We start from the raw sequence: 17430 nt of genomic DNA on the forward strand, positions 1-17430 counted from the left end.
ACAGGGCACAAATTTTGGCATCAGGCTGCGGTGATCCATGCGCCAAACATACACACTTCACTTAATCTGTCTATATAATAAAAAAAGGGATTTTAGCTATAAATAAGGACACCAGAAATTTATTTAGGTATTGTTTATTATTCGAGATTTCTTTTTACAAGCTTTTATTTTACTTCACATGTTAAGTACAGATGTTTAAATCACATAAATTTGTAGATGATGGTAACCTACTATACGTAATTGCCGCTTTCCATTTTTGAAACCCAGGCGATACACACCTAACCCGTCATGAGCATTAGCCATGGTTCTGTCACAGTTAATTGCAAGCAAGATCACACTGCACGAAGTTAACTTTATCATTTAATGCGGCTGGTCTGGTGATGAAACCCAATGATGACTGAAGCATACCCTAAAACTAGGCCCACCCATAAAGTTTGATAACTATAATAGATGTACGGTCGATAATAAAAGCTTGTGTTACGAATTACATACAGAAATAATCAAAGTCAAAATGATTGCAAAATTGACTTGAAAATCAATTTTTTTCATTAGAGCTTGCGTATTGTCACTCCTAACTTAACAAGAACATTAGACTTTATTTTCGGACTGCTCAATAGCTTTTAAACGCGTCACACCTGATACGATTATCCGGACCAAGTTATGCCCATAATATTAACAGTAGTGTAAACACCTAAAAACCGAGGTGCGAGTTAAGAGTAGAAGGAAATTATTAGGATGATGAAAGCAAGGAACATCGCAATGACGCGTTTAATTCATGTGTACCTAATTTCATAAAGTTTGCACATCGGTTTTGGTGTGCATGATACAAAATTAGAGAACATCCGTAAGTTACAAAATATAATTTTAACTATTACCAAATTCCTGTTTTATTTCCTCAGCGAATGTTCTAAAACCTTCGTACAGCTGCGGCAAAATTGTGGCCAGATTATTCTCAGGATAGATGAATTCATACCCATCGGTTAGCTCCATTGTGTAAGAATAGGGAATTCCTGCGGCGCCAAACGCGAAATCATCGCTGCCTCCTGCTGCGGGATACCACTGCCCTGCGCTCAGAACTTTGAACGGTTTCCCACCAGCTTTTTGCACAGCATGAGACACCTTCCGCGCCAGGGAATCTAGCTTCCTCCACGACTTTGGCAAACTGCCGCCAGTATATCCCCAAGGATACACCAAGTACTGTCCATAAGCATGCAGTGACACGTATAACTTAATCCGATCGCGATTTTCCATCATGACATTGCGGACCATCTGTGTTTCTGGCTCAGAGAAGGGTTTGGGGCCGGCGTAGGTCTCTTTGTCGCAAGGGTTGTTGGACACCCCACTGACGCCCCACTTGAAGCCATAATTTCTGTTGCCATCAACTCCGTAGCAGTCCCGAGCAGTCTTCGACCTCGTCTTTCTCCATAAACGTTGCTGTAAAAATAATAATCCATAATTATAACTCCTTAAAAACTTCTGCCAGTTCTCAAATTTTATAAAATCGTAAACTACTGGGAACTACATATTCTACTAACTCTACTCCTACGTGAGAGCTACGTTTTATGTTACTTTTAATATACTTATTTACTAGTACTATTACTATTACTCTCTATAAAGGCTGAACACGTGCAGGATGTACCGGTTCAAACTAGCCCCAGGTCAGTATACCTATGTGATGGGACTAGAACGGAACTCACAGATCGGGAGCTGCGCGTATACTCGTACCCGTCCGGGTTGACCACGGGCAGGATGTACCAGTCCAAGCCGTCCAGCTCCCGGGCTCGACTGTCGGTCGCCAGTCGGTGGATGATGTACATGGCCATAGCGGGCGCCACCCATTCGCGAGCGTGGATACCTTTGGATATAAATATTGTGTCAAAACATTACAACATGAAGGATCGACGATAACGTAACTACGTGAACCAATTTTGTTGTAGGTACTAATTATTTGACGTCTGATTACTTTCAATTCAGTGTAACCCACGCATATTTTAATACAACTGTGTATCAGATGTGACTTGATATATGTCATTTTTTTACTTTATTGGTGCATTTTGCTGCGTAAGTAATTATTTCGTAGTAATTGTTTCGTATATCGAAGTGATCGATGATGAAATATTTTCATTTTGTGCGAACTTATTATTTAAGAAAACACACAGGCATATCTGGTAGACCCAGATTAAAAGACGTAATAACAGGTTTAATTATTTTCAAAGTTAAAACCAGAGCGCAAATGCTTTAAATTTAGTCTCTACCTGCATCAATAAAAATGATAGGGTTTCCAGCGCTGGGGTCTTTAGAGATCTTGACAAGACGCATGGGACGTCGCTGGTAACTGTAGCCCAAGGGCTGGAGTCTAAATAACTCCGACTTCCGAAACGAGAGATCGTCTAGGTAATTGTTTATCTAAAAAAAATGTAGCAATTAATATTAATCTAATATTGGATTCAGGAAAATTTAATTAAGTTCCTAATAAAGTAGTATTAAGTAATTAAGCATAATATGTATACTTGACTTGATTACAATGACTACATATAAATTTATTAAAAGATCTGTTTGACAACGCTAAAAATATATTTTTTTACTTACAGCATCGAAACCATTATATCCATATACACTAAACCCTTCTCGCAATCGTCTCCTTGACATTCGTTCCAATGCTTCAAATGACCTAAAAAAATATGAGTATTGATTATTATAATACACTATAGGTATATTTTTTATATTTTTATTCCTTACATATTTTTTTTGTGTAGCAAAACTCACATAACAAAGACGTTATATTTCATTTACTTTCATTGCAAATGGTCGTACGTATGAACAATTTAATGAGTAAATTAGTGCTAGGCACTTTCCAAGCAAACTGATCAAGCTCTATTTTATTCAAAACTATGATCGTGATAAAAATACTTCCTAGTATTTTTATACACGTATTTATATACGAGTAGATATACGCACCCCAACGGGAAATATTGTTGCAACAATTTTATTGCATGGTGAATGAGTTAGTTTACCTATTTGTTTGATTGAGTTCCAAGCTCTGATTTTTCCAAGCTCGGGTTTTGTTATCAGTGAAAAAAAAGTATTTTAAAACAAAAACTAATTAAAAGTCAAATTGCGCTGCGTGATGCGTCATAAAAAAAACGTTTTTTTTTTCATTGTTTCGTTTTCAATGTAAAAATTGTAAAATTCATGCTTACTATATAATTTATCAGCATTTTCCGACATTACTTAATGCTCACTTATTCTATTAGATCTACCTATACGTAACATTTTTTATTTCAAACATTAAATTTAATAGAAACCAACCTGCCATAATAATGTTTCGTCAAAATTGGCATCCCATTTTTAACTGCAAACTGTTCAAACAGCTTCTTAGTGGTGGGAGACACCAAAACATCTGTACTGTCATTCACTCCGTAACTTCTCTTAAGAATTTCCACTTCTCCATGGGAGATTTCTTCGTCTAAGGGGAGCTCCGACAATTTTTGTAGATGTTGGTCATGATTTGGTATAATGCGTAGAAGAGTGTAGCTGAAACAAATAGTGTGGTATAATTACTTGTGAGTTTAAGATACCTAGCAGTTATAGCATTATAATAGTTTAAAACTCTTTTCACCCGTCTACAAACAATCTCTCTCTTTCCTTTTAAGGGTTCCGTACCCAAAGGGTAAAAACAGTACCCTATTACTAAGACTCCGCTGTCTGTCTGTCTGTCCGTCTGTCACCAGGACTGCCTGTATCTCATGAACCGTGATAACTAGACAGTTGAAATTTTCACAGATGATGTATTTCTGTTGCCGCTACAACAACAAATACGAAAAAGTATGGAACCCTCGGTGGGCGAGTCCGACTCGCACTTGACCGGTTTTTAGGGTTCAGTAGCCGAATGGCAAAAAACGAAACCCTTATGGATTTGTCATGTCTGTCTGTCTGTCCGTCCGAATGTCACAGCCACTTTTTTCCGAAACTATAAGAACTATACTGTTGAAACTTGGTAAGTACATAGATGCAAAGAGGATATAATATTATAGAGCGGTACTGTCATAGTAAATTTTGTAACCACAGTAAATTCACTGCCATCTATTGACACACTTTAAAACTAAGAATGAAGATTTATAAAAATACGATAAAATGTATTTAAATATGGATAAATGATTGTTTTCATTTGCATTAATTATATTTATTATTTTGACCCATGTTCTTTCACTGATATGTGTTAAAATTGTTAAATAACAAACGAAACCGTCAACGCCCTCTATACGAGAGTAGGCCAAAGGTAGTAGCGACATCTGATCGAAAATCAAATTTTCTTGATTTTCGAGGCACTTTTTTGCATTAGACTGTATCCATCTATTACATAGTTATATCTATCTTTGGTAGATGTATTCTGTGAACCGCATTAAGATTTTCACACAAAAATAGAAAAAAAAACAATAAATTTTGGGGGTTCCCCATACTTTATCATTTTTTTCTAAACTGAATAGTTTGCGCGAGAGACACTTCCAAAGTGGTAAAATGTGTCTCCCCCCCCCTGTAAATTCTAAAATAAGAGAATGATAAAAAAATAAATATATGATATACATTACCATGCAAACTTCCACCGAAAATTGGTTTGAACGAGATCTAGTAAGTAGTTTTTTTAATACGTCTTAAATCGTAAACCGCAATTTACCTTTCATTCAATCAACTCGAATATAAAAATAAAAGAAATAAAAAGTACGGAACCCTCGGTGCGCGAGTCCGACTCGCACTTGGCCGGTTTTTTGTCCTGTCCTCGTAACTGAGGTACGTGACGACTGTGGGCACTCTTCACCAGTTCTCTGTGTTTACTAGCCTGTAATGGGGCTTTAGTCTCTGACGTTGTTCTGTCCGCTCTACGCGTTACCGTACGTCCATCCCTACACATTCTTGCCCTGCGACCAGTGATCATGGGCTTCTGCAGCCTATCTGATCCTGCTCTGCAGATGAAAGAAGAAGATACTAACTACCTACACGTTGAGGTCCCAACAATAGGGACCGTAAATCTGCATAAAATCGCAGGGAACCGTTGGTTGAGAGCAGCTCACAACCGGTTATTGTAAAGATCCTTGGGGAAGGCCTATGTCCAATAGTGGATGTCTTTCTGCTCAAATATGATGATTATAGATAGGTATTTCGTACCTACAAGCGCAAGCCGATAAATTGGTTTGGTTAGAAAGGGTATGCTGTTTTTGTACGATCTACTATTACTTATTAATGTGTTTTTAATTTACTGCACTTGCATTCTTTTTCACTCTTATCAGTAACGTTGCGACTTACGACGACGAATCAATAATGATACGCGTGTAAACAAATTCTTACATTTACGCAAGCAACTAGGTACGCGCATAACACTACAGTGAAACCTCGATAACAAGAATATTAAGGAAAACGCCAAAAGTTGTAAGTTGCAAAAGTTCGCTTGATTTGTGGGGCCAATTTTTGACGATCCAGTTGTGATGATATACTACCACGAACCACATATTTCTTGGAATAGGCAAGTGACAGAGAGGCAGATAACGAAATTTCTATGTTCAATTTTAGCAGTAGGCCCTCAGGTAAGTACTTACTTGTCGTATTTGTGCTGCCCGCAGCCAACCTGCCAGCAAAGTCCGAGAAGACCTATAATAAAAAAAAAATTAACCCCATCTGTTTTTATAATTGGGTAACATGTGTCGAAGTCTAGTCAAAAGTCCCACTGTCGCTTACCATAAGGACAAGATTTGCTTGTATGTTTTATACGAATAACCTGTCAAAGCGTCCTTATGGCAAGCGACAAAGTGGGACTTTTTGCTTGGAAACACATAAAATATGCTGATTTTAAAACAAAAGTTGTCACTCCTGCGGACGTCAGTTACCTAACAGCATGTGCGCATTTATAAATAATGATTTTATTTTATCACACGGATTTATAGAAAAGTAATAAATACCTCTATGTGGATAATGTTACAACAGAAAATTTGACTTTAGCCTTTACTTCGGGTAAGTCTATAAGAGAGACATGAACCTAATCGCTGTGTATAACCCGATTCAACTAATAGCTACTTAAAATAAGTGTGTCTAGTATTACAAAAGGAATATTCCCCAAACTATTTGAACGTATTTATACTGAGTAGGTTCAGTATACTAGGTAAATATATGTAACTATTATAATTTATACAGCGTGTATTTTTGATGCGACCCCATAAGTGTAGTTAGTATAGACCGATTTTTTTTTATTTTGTTAATTTCCTCGTAACATAACTCAGCACGCAATGTATCATTACTTTCTTTTTATTTAAAACGTCACACTTACTGGCGCGTCGTCACAACTGTCACTAATGTACGCAATAGATTGCCGCTCGAAAAAAAAAACAAGCATTAACTACGCCACATTTAAATTTGCTGTATGATTGTCCTAAGACTTAGTACTGTAATCTTCCGTGATCATTCTGCACCTCGTTCTCGTACATTTATCACTTATTCATCTAATGATTTAACCAAATAAAAACAACCTCGATTTTGTACCTATTTGTATCAATCATAAGTACCTATAAAACCAGCCGCTTTATTGAACGCTACCCACTAACATTTAATATTCGACCTGTGGTCTTTTGATCGAGCTAAGAAGTAGGGTAGTTACATTTAAGGGGCTTCCATTACTCGAGATATTTGTGCCGGAGAGAGGACAGATTGTTTGCGTCGAACGAGTTTTTAATTTGTGGTGACATTCAGGGTGTTTGCGTGGCTTCACGTAATTGAACAACCCTGCCGTAAGGCAAATAAAGCAGTGGTTCAGGTTTGATGTAATTGGTTAGAGCGTTAGGTTCACCACTAAAATTAGAAGGGGGTAGCTATACAAGACAGTGTGAACACTTTATTCATATTACATCTCTAACCAGCTTGTTGCTGTGAGTGTGCATTTGATTACTAAGCTGTAGGAGCCAAATTCGAACATGCATTTTGATATCAAAACGATGTTATTTTTACATCAAAATGTAAGTTTGAATTGGCCTCCATGTTGTTTGTACCACGGATTTAGATTTTAATAAACCGGATGGAGTACACGGGCCAAAAAGTGTGTCCACATGAGAAGTCAAAGTGGGCGGTTGCATCTCTTTCTAATTAGGGTGATCATAAGTCATACGTATGTGGGATATTAGGATAAGTTGCAATGTATAGTTTGGCCAAGATCTTTTTTCATTCATGCATAGGAAGTCAGAGAGAATGGATATAGTTTTTTTCTCCTCTGTAAAACGCTTCACAAAACCTTACTTAATTTAGTCGTTATAAAAGCTGTTACTGATGACAGACAGACTGACAGACGGACAGCGGAGTCTTAGTGACTTGACCCTTTGGGTACGAAACCCTAAAAATGGTCACGTTTTTTTCATTTGTAGTCTGCCTTTTCGCACTCATGGTATGTTCATATACGTAATGGCTTCTCTTTTGCACACTTCAGCTATTCTTTAAGCGTCATCGTAGTTAATTGCACCATTTTTTTTAATTTGCCGCCTTTGTGTACTGACGGAAATGTGTTGAACACACACCTATATAGAATATTATGTATAAATGTGTCTGTAATATTTAAGGATTTTGGATTTAAATTTTGGCAATTATATAGCTCTCATTACGTGCCCAAATAAATCATTTATCTATCTATCTATCTATCTATCTATCAACCAAATAATTAAACATGCCGAAATAAAGATATACTTATTTAGGTAAACTTATTTTTACATTAAGTAAGTACGTAGGTAATAAGAACTGTAAGGCCGATTCACATCGTGCCGACATCATAGTCACCCTAATGAGTTTGACAATATTTTCTTGTATTTTTATCGTAAACTTTAATAGTTGAGGCTTACTTGTGAAAAGATATACCACAATCAACAAAACTTTCACTTCTGCAACCTTTCACACAACATCTTTTACCCATTTTATACTTTATTTCGCAAATAAATCTTGAGCGCCGCCATTCATGTATTTTGAAAATTTCTTTATCAAGTTGGGGATACCAATTAATATTCAAAGTTACTACAATGTCTACCATATTAAAATTAATGTATTTTTTGTTGTGCACATGCTTGGTTAAATCAGTTAATAATATTGACATTATAACTATTTACAAATTACGTAAAAGATATCAGAACCGCCCTCTGAATATAGCACTTAAATAATATAAAGAGGTATTTAATTTTAGTAGTTATTGATATAAATACTACCAAAATGGTATTTTTTTAACATTGGCAACATGTGCGAATGGGACACCGCGACCCACTTTTGCTATCTCATGTGGACCGTTTTCTCTAGTCTGGTACGAACACCTTTCTGGCTCGGTGATAAGGTTCAATTTAGTATGGCAAAAAAAGTGACAGCTCGCTCCTGTTTAGGGTATAACTTCATGGTTTGTACATGCTGCTTTTGTTTGTACATGTTGTGATCGTGACAAATAGTTTTTTTTTAAATCCTGGATGCGGTCGAATCTACAATAAGTCTGACATTTGCAGGCGTGTATTTAATAACATTGTCAACTCATTTATAAGTTTTATTAGGTACTTAGGGCAGTTTTATTCACGATTTATATATCACAAGTACACGTCATCGTCATTCAAAACTGGAGTCAACCTAGTACAAAAATTAGTCAAATGTTCTTGACAATATAGATATGAATAACTTTCGTTACACAGTGGAGTAAATAAGGTTATAATTTTGTCATCAATCGACATTTTGTTTTGGCCATAATCACCCCACCTTTGACACAAAAATTTTATTATTATTCGGTGAATGAAGACCTGACGGCCATGGCTTAAGGTGTATTTAAAAGTGGGAGGTTAATGTAGAACAGCTGCAGATTGAACACATACAGTTCCTACGGTTATGAGTCAAAGAGAGCTAACCTCCATAGTATATGGAGTCCATACATAATGCTAACACGTGACCATTTGCGTACACTGCAGGTGAAAGTACAGGAAACGCATACTTTACCATACCTATATAGCGTGAGCCCGACAAATCACACCTTACTGCAGGTATTTTGAGTAAATTATCTTTTATGACATCATTAATGCTAATGTTATGCTTATTTATTTATTTTAAATTATATAGCAATTAATAAAATCAAATTAAAATTGGTACATTCAAATGGTGTGTCTTTCACACACTGAAGTGATTATAGTCACCTCAATTAAGTTTTGTTTATCCTCGTCCATCATTTTAGCATTATGTGTCCATTAGAAAGAGAAAAATTAACATTTTAATACACTGAAATACATGACACGTTTAACTGCTCTATTGTCAAGAAGCGTTTTCATTACATTAACTTGAACATGTAAACCAAATACGTTTTAATTTGAACGCCACTAGTTGACTATTCTTTTGTTTTTTTCTTTCGTCAGTGCCTAGCATTAGTAGTCTTGGGTTTTACAGGATGACTCAAAAATACGTATACAATAGTACATTTCGATGCTAGTGCGGAAAGTATGTCACAAGAATGACATTTCCGCACGTGTATCGAACGACGTTTTTTTAATACAGTTGCGAAAAAATAAGAAAAATAACAAGTAAGGAATTCGAAACTTTTATACTATTAATTCTGTGACATCATTGACATTATGAAGAGGTGTTTTTTTAGCTTTTATTGGACTAGAATGGATGTTGTTCTTATTATTGAACCCACTTCAATGAAAGTTTTTTTTTTTAATGACAGAAACAATTGTAAATATAAAACATTGTACTATTATTACCCAAGTATCGTTATTTACGATTTTTTGTTTATTGTATATTTATTAAAACAATATCGAATGTTGCCTTTGGAAACTTAAAACATGCTTGCAGTAAGAAAAAACGCCTCTTCTTTGACAAGCGTTTTGTTCCATTCAGACAACTTATTAAGAACGGTTTTTCAATATCCAATATTAAAAAATAAACGTGTTATAATGATGAAGTAATAAAATATGAAATATGCATATTTTTCGTATTCTTACATTAACAGTAGGTGTTTATGTTGATTACGACGTTTAAAGGAAACTAATATTAACACTCATCAATAAGTAGTCATAAATTGGAACAAGAATAAATTTAAAAAAATTGGAAAAGTAAAAAGCACTAGTTCGCGAAAACCTACTTTCCGCACGCTAAACAGCTACGTAAAGTAGCACTTTTTGAGCAACTGTATTAAAATAGTTATTTACGATACAAGTGCGGAAAAGAGGAAATTCGAAACAAGTGGCGATAAATTAAAACACGACCGCAGGGAGTGTTTTAAATCGACACGAGTTGCGAATTACCTATTCGCACGTGTATCGTACAACGTTTTACAGTACATATGGCCCTTTAAACTTTCGACATATGCACGAAAAGTGCTATTTGACGCACTAGTGCGAGAAAGTAGCACCATATTATTATGTACTGTAAAAATCTTTACAGCTTCCCTGCGGTCGTGTTTTAATTTATCGCCACTCGTTTCGAATTTCCTCTTTTCCGAACTTGCATCGTAAATAACTATTTTTTGGAGTACTTATGTTTCTTACATATATTTCACGTCATTAAAAATAGAAAATAATCATTTATTTATTTAACTTTTATTGCACAAAATAAAATACAAAAGGCGGGCTTAATGCCATAAGGCATTCTCTACCAGTCAACCTTAAAGCAAAGCTAAAACAATACGTATTATATTTCTAAAATGTGCATCTTCGGCTTTGATTTGAAGCGGGGAAAAACGCATTTTATCCACTAGTGGGGAAAGTAATTTGACCTTGAATGAAGCGTGTTTAAGTAGCTTGACAGATGACAAAACGTAAAACGCTCATAATAATGGTTCGTTCGATATTAATTATCATTAAATAAATGGTTTGAGAATCTAATAAAAAATACCAAATTTAGCTTTATTTAATAATTTTAGGTCATAAACCTTAAAATTCCATAAGAAACGTTAGATTTTTTATAATGATGTTAAATATAATTCTGAACGCACAAGTTGAGTCGATGCAATTTCAAAACGCATCGTTGACATTTCATACGTCAGGTCAGAACAGAAATGTCAACATTGTCAACAATTTTTTTACTTAAAAACAATTCTCACCGACTCACGTAAAAATCAGAATTTCCAGTGTTTTCTGTTATAATATCGTACAAAATAAGTGATTCCAGTGATGAAGATGATCTAACGCCTGTGGATGTTGCACTTTCCTCGCTATAGTGAGAGGAAAAGTTTTGTGTTACACACGGGTGCAAATGTATTTTACTTCTCGTGTTGAAATACAACTTTGCACCCTTGTATAACAAATAACTATTTTTTAATATTAATGAATAGATTTCCATCGATGCATACATCTAACTTAATTTGTATGTCCCTACTGTGTCTAGCACGTTGTGGTGCCCAAGCTCTTTACAGTTGCCTTCAGGCCTATGTGGCTTCTTGGCCAATTCCATGATTGATGTAACTGCCTTTGATCGGTCCATCGCAGATGAATTCCAGATTATTTAATTATGGCTGTATCAATGACTAGAACAGACATTTAACTGTGTTCTATATTCATATAATATTGAGTGAGTAAATAGACTACATCAATTTTATATCGAGTTATCACAACCAAATTAAATACTGTACTGTAAAAATAGCGATGCAAGATTTTTTTTATATTTGTGATGTGTACCTACACGATTTTAATATAATGGCAATAAGGTACATAAATTGATGGAAATGTTTTTGAGCTCGACAATGTTTTGGGTTTACACCTTTACATTTTTTTCTAGCATTTAAATACATTTGAAGGAAAAACCACGCCGCGGAAGCGAAAACTTTTCTCGCGGAGCTGGGGCGTCGCCTGCAGGAGAGAGGTCTCAACCCCCGCTCCGGGTCGTTCCTAGGGCAGAGGTTGTCCATCGCAATTCAACGCGGAAACTCGGCGAGCGTGATGGGCATCTTTTCGCCGGGAACGACGCGGGGTGGGTTGTTCGATTAGTTTTTATAGGTTCGTTTAGGTTTAGTTTTTATTTATAGTTAAAGGCTTCTTAGTTGTTAGGATTTGTTTGTGATTGTATTTTTCGTGTAAACTTGATGCCTTTTTAATAAAACTAGTACTTTATTTGAAGATTTTGAAGGTTATAGTAATCTTAAAGATGATTAACATTTCCAATAAAAGTAGTAGTAGTAGTAGGTACCTTGCAGCATGCGTAAGTTTACGTGAAATGTACCTTTACTTAACTACAATTTTGCTAGCTGTGTTTATTGTAAACTGCATCCATACTTACTTTCCATACAAATAATGAGAGCGGAAATAGGTGACATTAACGCCATTACTCGTACATTATAGTCCTAGGATAGAAAGTCGTAACAGTGAAGGCCTTTTAATGACAATACGTTTTTTTAAACCCTACAATTTTTTCCAACGATGACTGTTTATGATAATCGGCGAAATCTCGATTGCTATAGGTACTTATTACCTACACGGAAGTGCAATAAAAACGGGTAATTTCTATAAAAAATATTTACTTTAAATCTTTATTTACAATTTTGTACCTACCAAAATATGGTATGTTTAGTAGTATAGTTTACCCTAAAGAAAAAGAAAGAGAGACCTAAGCCCTCCTACGTGTACACGTTCCACGCAGCTGTACCCGTACCATGAGTTACTGCCATCGTCAAAACTGGCATATACGCTAACGTCTACGTAATTTACTTTCTATACATCTCGCTCGCACTAATATGCCAGTACGAGCGAGATGCATAGAAAGTAAGTTACGTTATCGATAGCGTTTATGTCAGTGCCAAACTGTTGGGAGCCACACTGGTCAACTTTATTGTCACGCGTGAAATCTGGGGGCATGGTAGTGCCCCCGCCAAGACGAGCCAAGCGAAGCGTAGGGGCACTACCTACCTTTTCTCGAAGCGCTTCGTCGTTTTTTTGAACCCTCATTATTTTTATTTAGTAGAGATAAATCACAATTACATAATTGTGTATCGTTAAACCAGAGCGGTTTGTCTCGATACTCCATAATAACTTCTAACTCATCATCATAACTTGGGTTTGGATCACGTTTAGCTTATACCAAATAAACAAAATTCTCGGGATATGATTACATTGATTACAATAGTGGACTTATTAAACATAAAATGTTTCAATTGCATAGCTTTTATACCTTAGATGTTATTGAAAAAAACCCTCCGATTTAGTCACTCGCTCACTGATGATCATCAAAATTCTTAGGGTACTTCCTGACGTACCCAGAATTTTAATTCAACTATTGAATACGGATAGGTAAAACGCCCTCTATGTTACGTGTTGTCCTCCAAGTAGTTTGGAGGGCGATTTTTGAATTTCAATCGCTCGATTTCGTCACTCGAAAATCGGTGTAAAACGGCAAAATGATAATTTTTGAAATACGAGCAATACGAGTAGAAATTGAGTATCTAGTGGTATTGAACACTCGATTTCATTTTTATTAGTAGGTAGAATAAATGCCTAGTAGTGGAGATATTATTGAACGAAATACACGAAATCGAGCGGTCGAAATTAAAAAATCGGCTCCCTGGCCTTATTCTCTAGATGGAGGGAGCTGTAGTAACTAAAGTTGTTTAAAAAAAACTCGAATACACGCAATAATTCCATAGTGGCAATTATCCCGGTTGATCTTACGTAATTTGCGAGCTAAAAATATATTAATATAAGGTATATTTTTTTTAAGGTATATATTTACTTCCTAATTATGTTTATAGGTATACTATTTCTCTAATTAATATATGCATTCATTAACGGCTTTTCAATTTAATTACCAAGAAAACGCTATCGCTCTTTATGTATTTCAACTGCAGCAGTTTCGAAAGGCCGTATATTCCACGCCTAAAACTTTGCATAGAGAACTTTAACCGCTTTTAACATAAAGTTTTCTTCTGGTAATGTAGATATCATAATAACGTTCATAATGCCGACTGTTAAATGTTCATGAATCGCTAATACATGAACAAAATCAGCAAAAAATAATAATAATGGGCCGGTTATTTCCCTAATTATTTTTTAAAGATTATGTCACTTTATTTACTTAACGTTAACCCTTTTAGCGAGCGAACTAAAATTATCTTAAAAAATGTGATTTGAAGACGTACTTTAACAGTTTGAAGGTAGTAGGTATGTAAATGTTGATAAATATTTATTTATACGCAATATTTTCTATTACATACAATTCATACATCCTGATATTTCTGGTCATTAAATAGTCACGGGGTGTCCACCATAGATTAGTACTTATATGTTATTACTGGTGTCCACATCACGAGATAAATTTAATAATTTACTGCGAAATCATCCCTTTAAATTGATTTATCTAAGCTTACACACGAGCCTATACTCGTAGATACTCATTGTATTACGACAAATAATTTACCCATCGTTAGACAGACGCCATTCGATTTTACCCTGTATACCAGTTTGACGCAGTAAAAAGGAACTGAAACACGCACCCACACATACACACACACACACACACACACACACACACACACACACACACACACACACACACACACACACACACACACACACGCACGCACGCACACACACACACACACACACACACACACACACACACACACACACACACACACACACACACACACACACACACACACACACACACAATCTAATCTTTTGTTACTTTGTGAATATAATATAAGGTAAAATTCTAAAATGTTAATATACGAATTTTGAAATAGTAATAATAATATTAGGTAAATTGTTATTTTGTTAAAATAATAGCAGTTTGCACAATGTTACATTTTATGGTTAACTGTGTACAAATGTACTAGATAAATGTGGAAGAGCGGGGCTTCCTGTCACAGGTATTATACATACTTACTAGGAAGTCCCAACCATGAGAGTGTTATGATCTACTATTTAACGAAATAAATGCTTTTTGATTTTTGATTTTGATTTTTTTGAAAAACTACACACGAACATGTCTTAACGGCGATAAATGTCTATGTTCTTAATAGCTCCTTAGTATGCGTAACGCCAAAACGAATGGTTTTGTCACCTTATTCGATAGCTCGTGACATGACCATCGACGAAATCCATACTTCCATACTAATATTGTAAATGCGAAAGTGTGTCTGTCTGTTCTCTTCACGCTTAAAAAACTGTACCGATTGAGATGAAATTTCCCAATCTCTGAATCTCTGAATCTGAATTTCTGTTAGCTATTTAGAACATAGACATTTATCGCCGTTGAGACATGTGCGTGTGTAGTTTTTACTACAGTAACAAAGCGTCAAACTGGTATACAGGGTAAAATCGAATGGCGTCTGTCTAATGATGATAGATAAATTATTTATACTAATTATCTCATATGCCAAGGCCTAAGAGGGCAGTTTAATAGGCACAGTATCAAGAACACATAAATAGGAAATATACCTACCTACTGAATAGTTAAACACAATATTTTTGAAACAAAATTATTTTCTTGACATGATTTTAATTAATATGATAGTAATTTTGAAGAAGTGGATACTCGCTACAGTCGCTACTAAACTACAGTAGGTACGTAACAAATATGAATGGGTCAAACACAAAATTGGAGAAAAACTTTACAGTTTCGACGAACACACAAGTTTTCTCTCCTGTGGATAATAGTTAACAGCTTGTGGGCATGTAGGTAATGATTTTATTTAACATACTTATCAAAATAAAAGCTTATAGCTTTTTAATGATAAGACCGCCTGTTGTTTACCTCTGCTTTTGTTTCTGTTTTCTTTTGTATTGTTTTCTTTTATTGGGGTGTGCAATAAAGAGTATTTTTTTTATTGTAAAAGGAGTACCTTTTCATTTGGATAAGGGTTAAATATTAAATAATAAAATTAACCTTTATAGCCCTTTAAATTTTGGGGTTTGGGCTACAGGAAAGAAGTGAACACAGTTTTGTGTTTGACCCGAATAACTGTTACTATAATACATACGTAATAAGAAAATGATAAAAAAACATTCTACTAGAAGTCTGTATCTTCCCAAAAAAGTTTTCAAAGTTAAGACAGAAAAATCAAAAAGTTTTTTTAATTGATATATAAAAAAAAACCCACACTGAAAGATATTAAATTTACCCGGTATACTAAAGTTTTCATGATAAATAGATGCGTTCAGTATTTATCGGCGTACTCTCCATTGCTACTTATTATCTACACTTGAGCAATGAAAACGGGTTAGTTTCTATGGAAATGTCATAACAAAATTAGTTGTTTCCATTATTTCCATGCAGACAAGTTTTCGTTATCAGATGAGTGTTTTAAAGTAATATAAACCTACTCAGACTTACAAGAATTTTTTAAACGAAAGGCAAAGAGTATGAGTATATTTTACCATTGTTCCAGATTGATTGATGCGTTTTTGTTCCAAGTGCGAAAGAAATAATTGATATTATGGATTTGTAAAAATACTTTATTGCTTAAGTCACTTATTTTATAAATAAGTGACTTAATAAATACAACTTATTTTACAATAAATAAGTCACTATTTGGATAATACACAAAAACTTCGCGGGGTCAGGGCGTTACACATTAATATATGTAGGTACCTACCTACATTATATGACGTTTTATGTTAATTAAAAATCAAATGTAATTTATTATAACACATCATCACAAAAAAAATCTTATCACGACAAAAACTAGGACAATATATTATTGTTTTTTTATATATTTATAATTCAGAAAGCATAATTTTCACAGGGTAAATTCCAAAATATTAAGAACTAAATATATATCTGTTCATAGTAATATTGTCTGTTATTTGTTACTCATGAAATAAAACTATGAAACCGGATTATTTCGCGGATATTAAACTTATAATATATCCCGACGTTTCAATATTCATACGTAGTACTAAAATAATAGTTTCTAGGTCAACATTCGTAAATTAATTAAAAACAACAAAACAAAACTCACCGAGCAAAAATACGAGGCACTTAGCCATCTCAAATCACTGATAAGGCTGCTAAACGCAGCTAAATCGATATCAAAATTTAATTAAAAGTTCGTCAGCATTGAGTCGTTCCGATGCGCGTGAGTGGTGCGTGAGGTGTGCGCGCGGTACCGGGGCGTGGCGGACTGCGCGGTGACTCGCGGTCGCCTGCGCGTGCGACCAACTCCAACTACCGTAAGCGATCGGCAACGGTGATCTGTTAATCGTTGTTTTTAATCTGGGCTTGCATTCAGCGACGTCCCATTCAATTATTAGAACTAATCTGATTATCAATGTCACGCTGTTGGCTACTGGCTAAATAGACCCCGTGTAAACAATACGTTTCCGGTCTCATCTCAAATACATACGTTATTTAGCACATATTTGATGTCCTATTGGATATTGGTTTTGTTGGTTAGAAAAGTAACTATCGTTTAATATGTTATTATTTGGTAGGGCATTAGCCGCAAGTTATTTA

At 35.1% G+C, this 17430-nt stretch overlaps 1 protein-coding gene and 1 long non-coding RNA gene across 2 annotated transcripts; one reads left to right on the forward strand and one right to left on the reverse strand.

Moving 5' to 3' along the window:
- Positions 1 to 120: 120 nt before the first annotated feature.
- LOC134749524 (carboxypeptidase B-like) lies at positions 121 to 17130 on the reverse strand. Its single transcript, XM_063684485.1, has 7 exons — positions 16937 to 17130; positions 5592 to 5643; positions 3310 to 3534; positions 2590 to 2671; positions 2256 to 2406; positions 1698 to 1855; positions 121 to 1434 (listed from the first exon to the last, which is right to left on the reverse strand). Exons 1-7 carry the CDS (start codon positions 16962 to 16964, stop codon positions 865 to 867), a joined length of 1266 nt encoding a protein of 421 aa, XP_063540555.1. The 5' UTR covers positions 16965 to 17130; the 3' UTR covers positions 121 to 864.
- Positions 3775 to 4657, forward strand: LOC134749532 (uncharacterized). The gene is made up of 2 exons (XR_010128500.1): positions 3775 to 4001; positions 4384 to 4657. It is a non-coding gene; the product is annotated as an uncharacterized LOC134749532 (long non-coding RNA).
- Positions 17131 to 17430: the final 300 nt, after the last annotated feature.

Source organism: Cydia strobilella, chromosome 18 (assembly GCF_947568885.1).
Source record: "Cydia strobilella chromosome 18, ilCydStro3.1, whole genome shotgun sequence".
Lineage (NCBI taxonomy): Eukaryota > Metazoa > Arthropoda > Insecta > Lepidoptera > Tortricidae > Cydia > Cydia strobilella.

Bases quoted from the DNA above. Each gene is read 5' to 3' on its own strand.
- LOC134749524 (XM_063684485.1), bottom strand. From the start codon at position 16,964: ATGGCTAAGTGCCTCGTATTTTTGCTCG. The intron at 1,856-2,255 runs GTAGAGACTAAA...TTATATCCAAAG, and splicing joins TATCATTTTTATTGATGCAG to GTATCCACGCTCGCGAATGG. The intron at 1,435-1,697 runs GTGAGTTCCGTT...TTATTTTTACAG, and splicing joins ATACGCGCAGCTCCCGATCT to CAACGTTTATGGAGAAAGAC.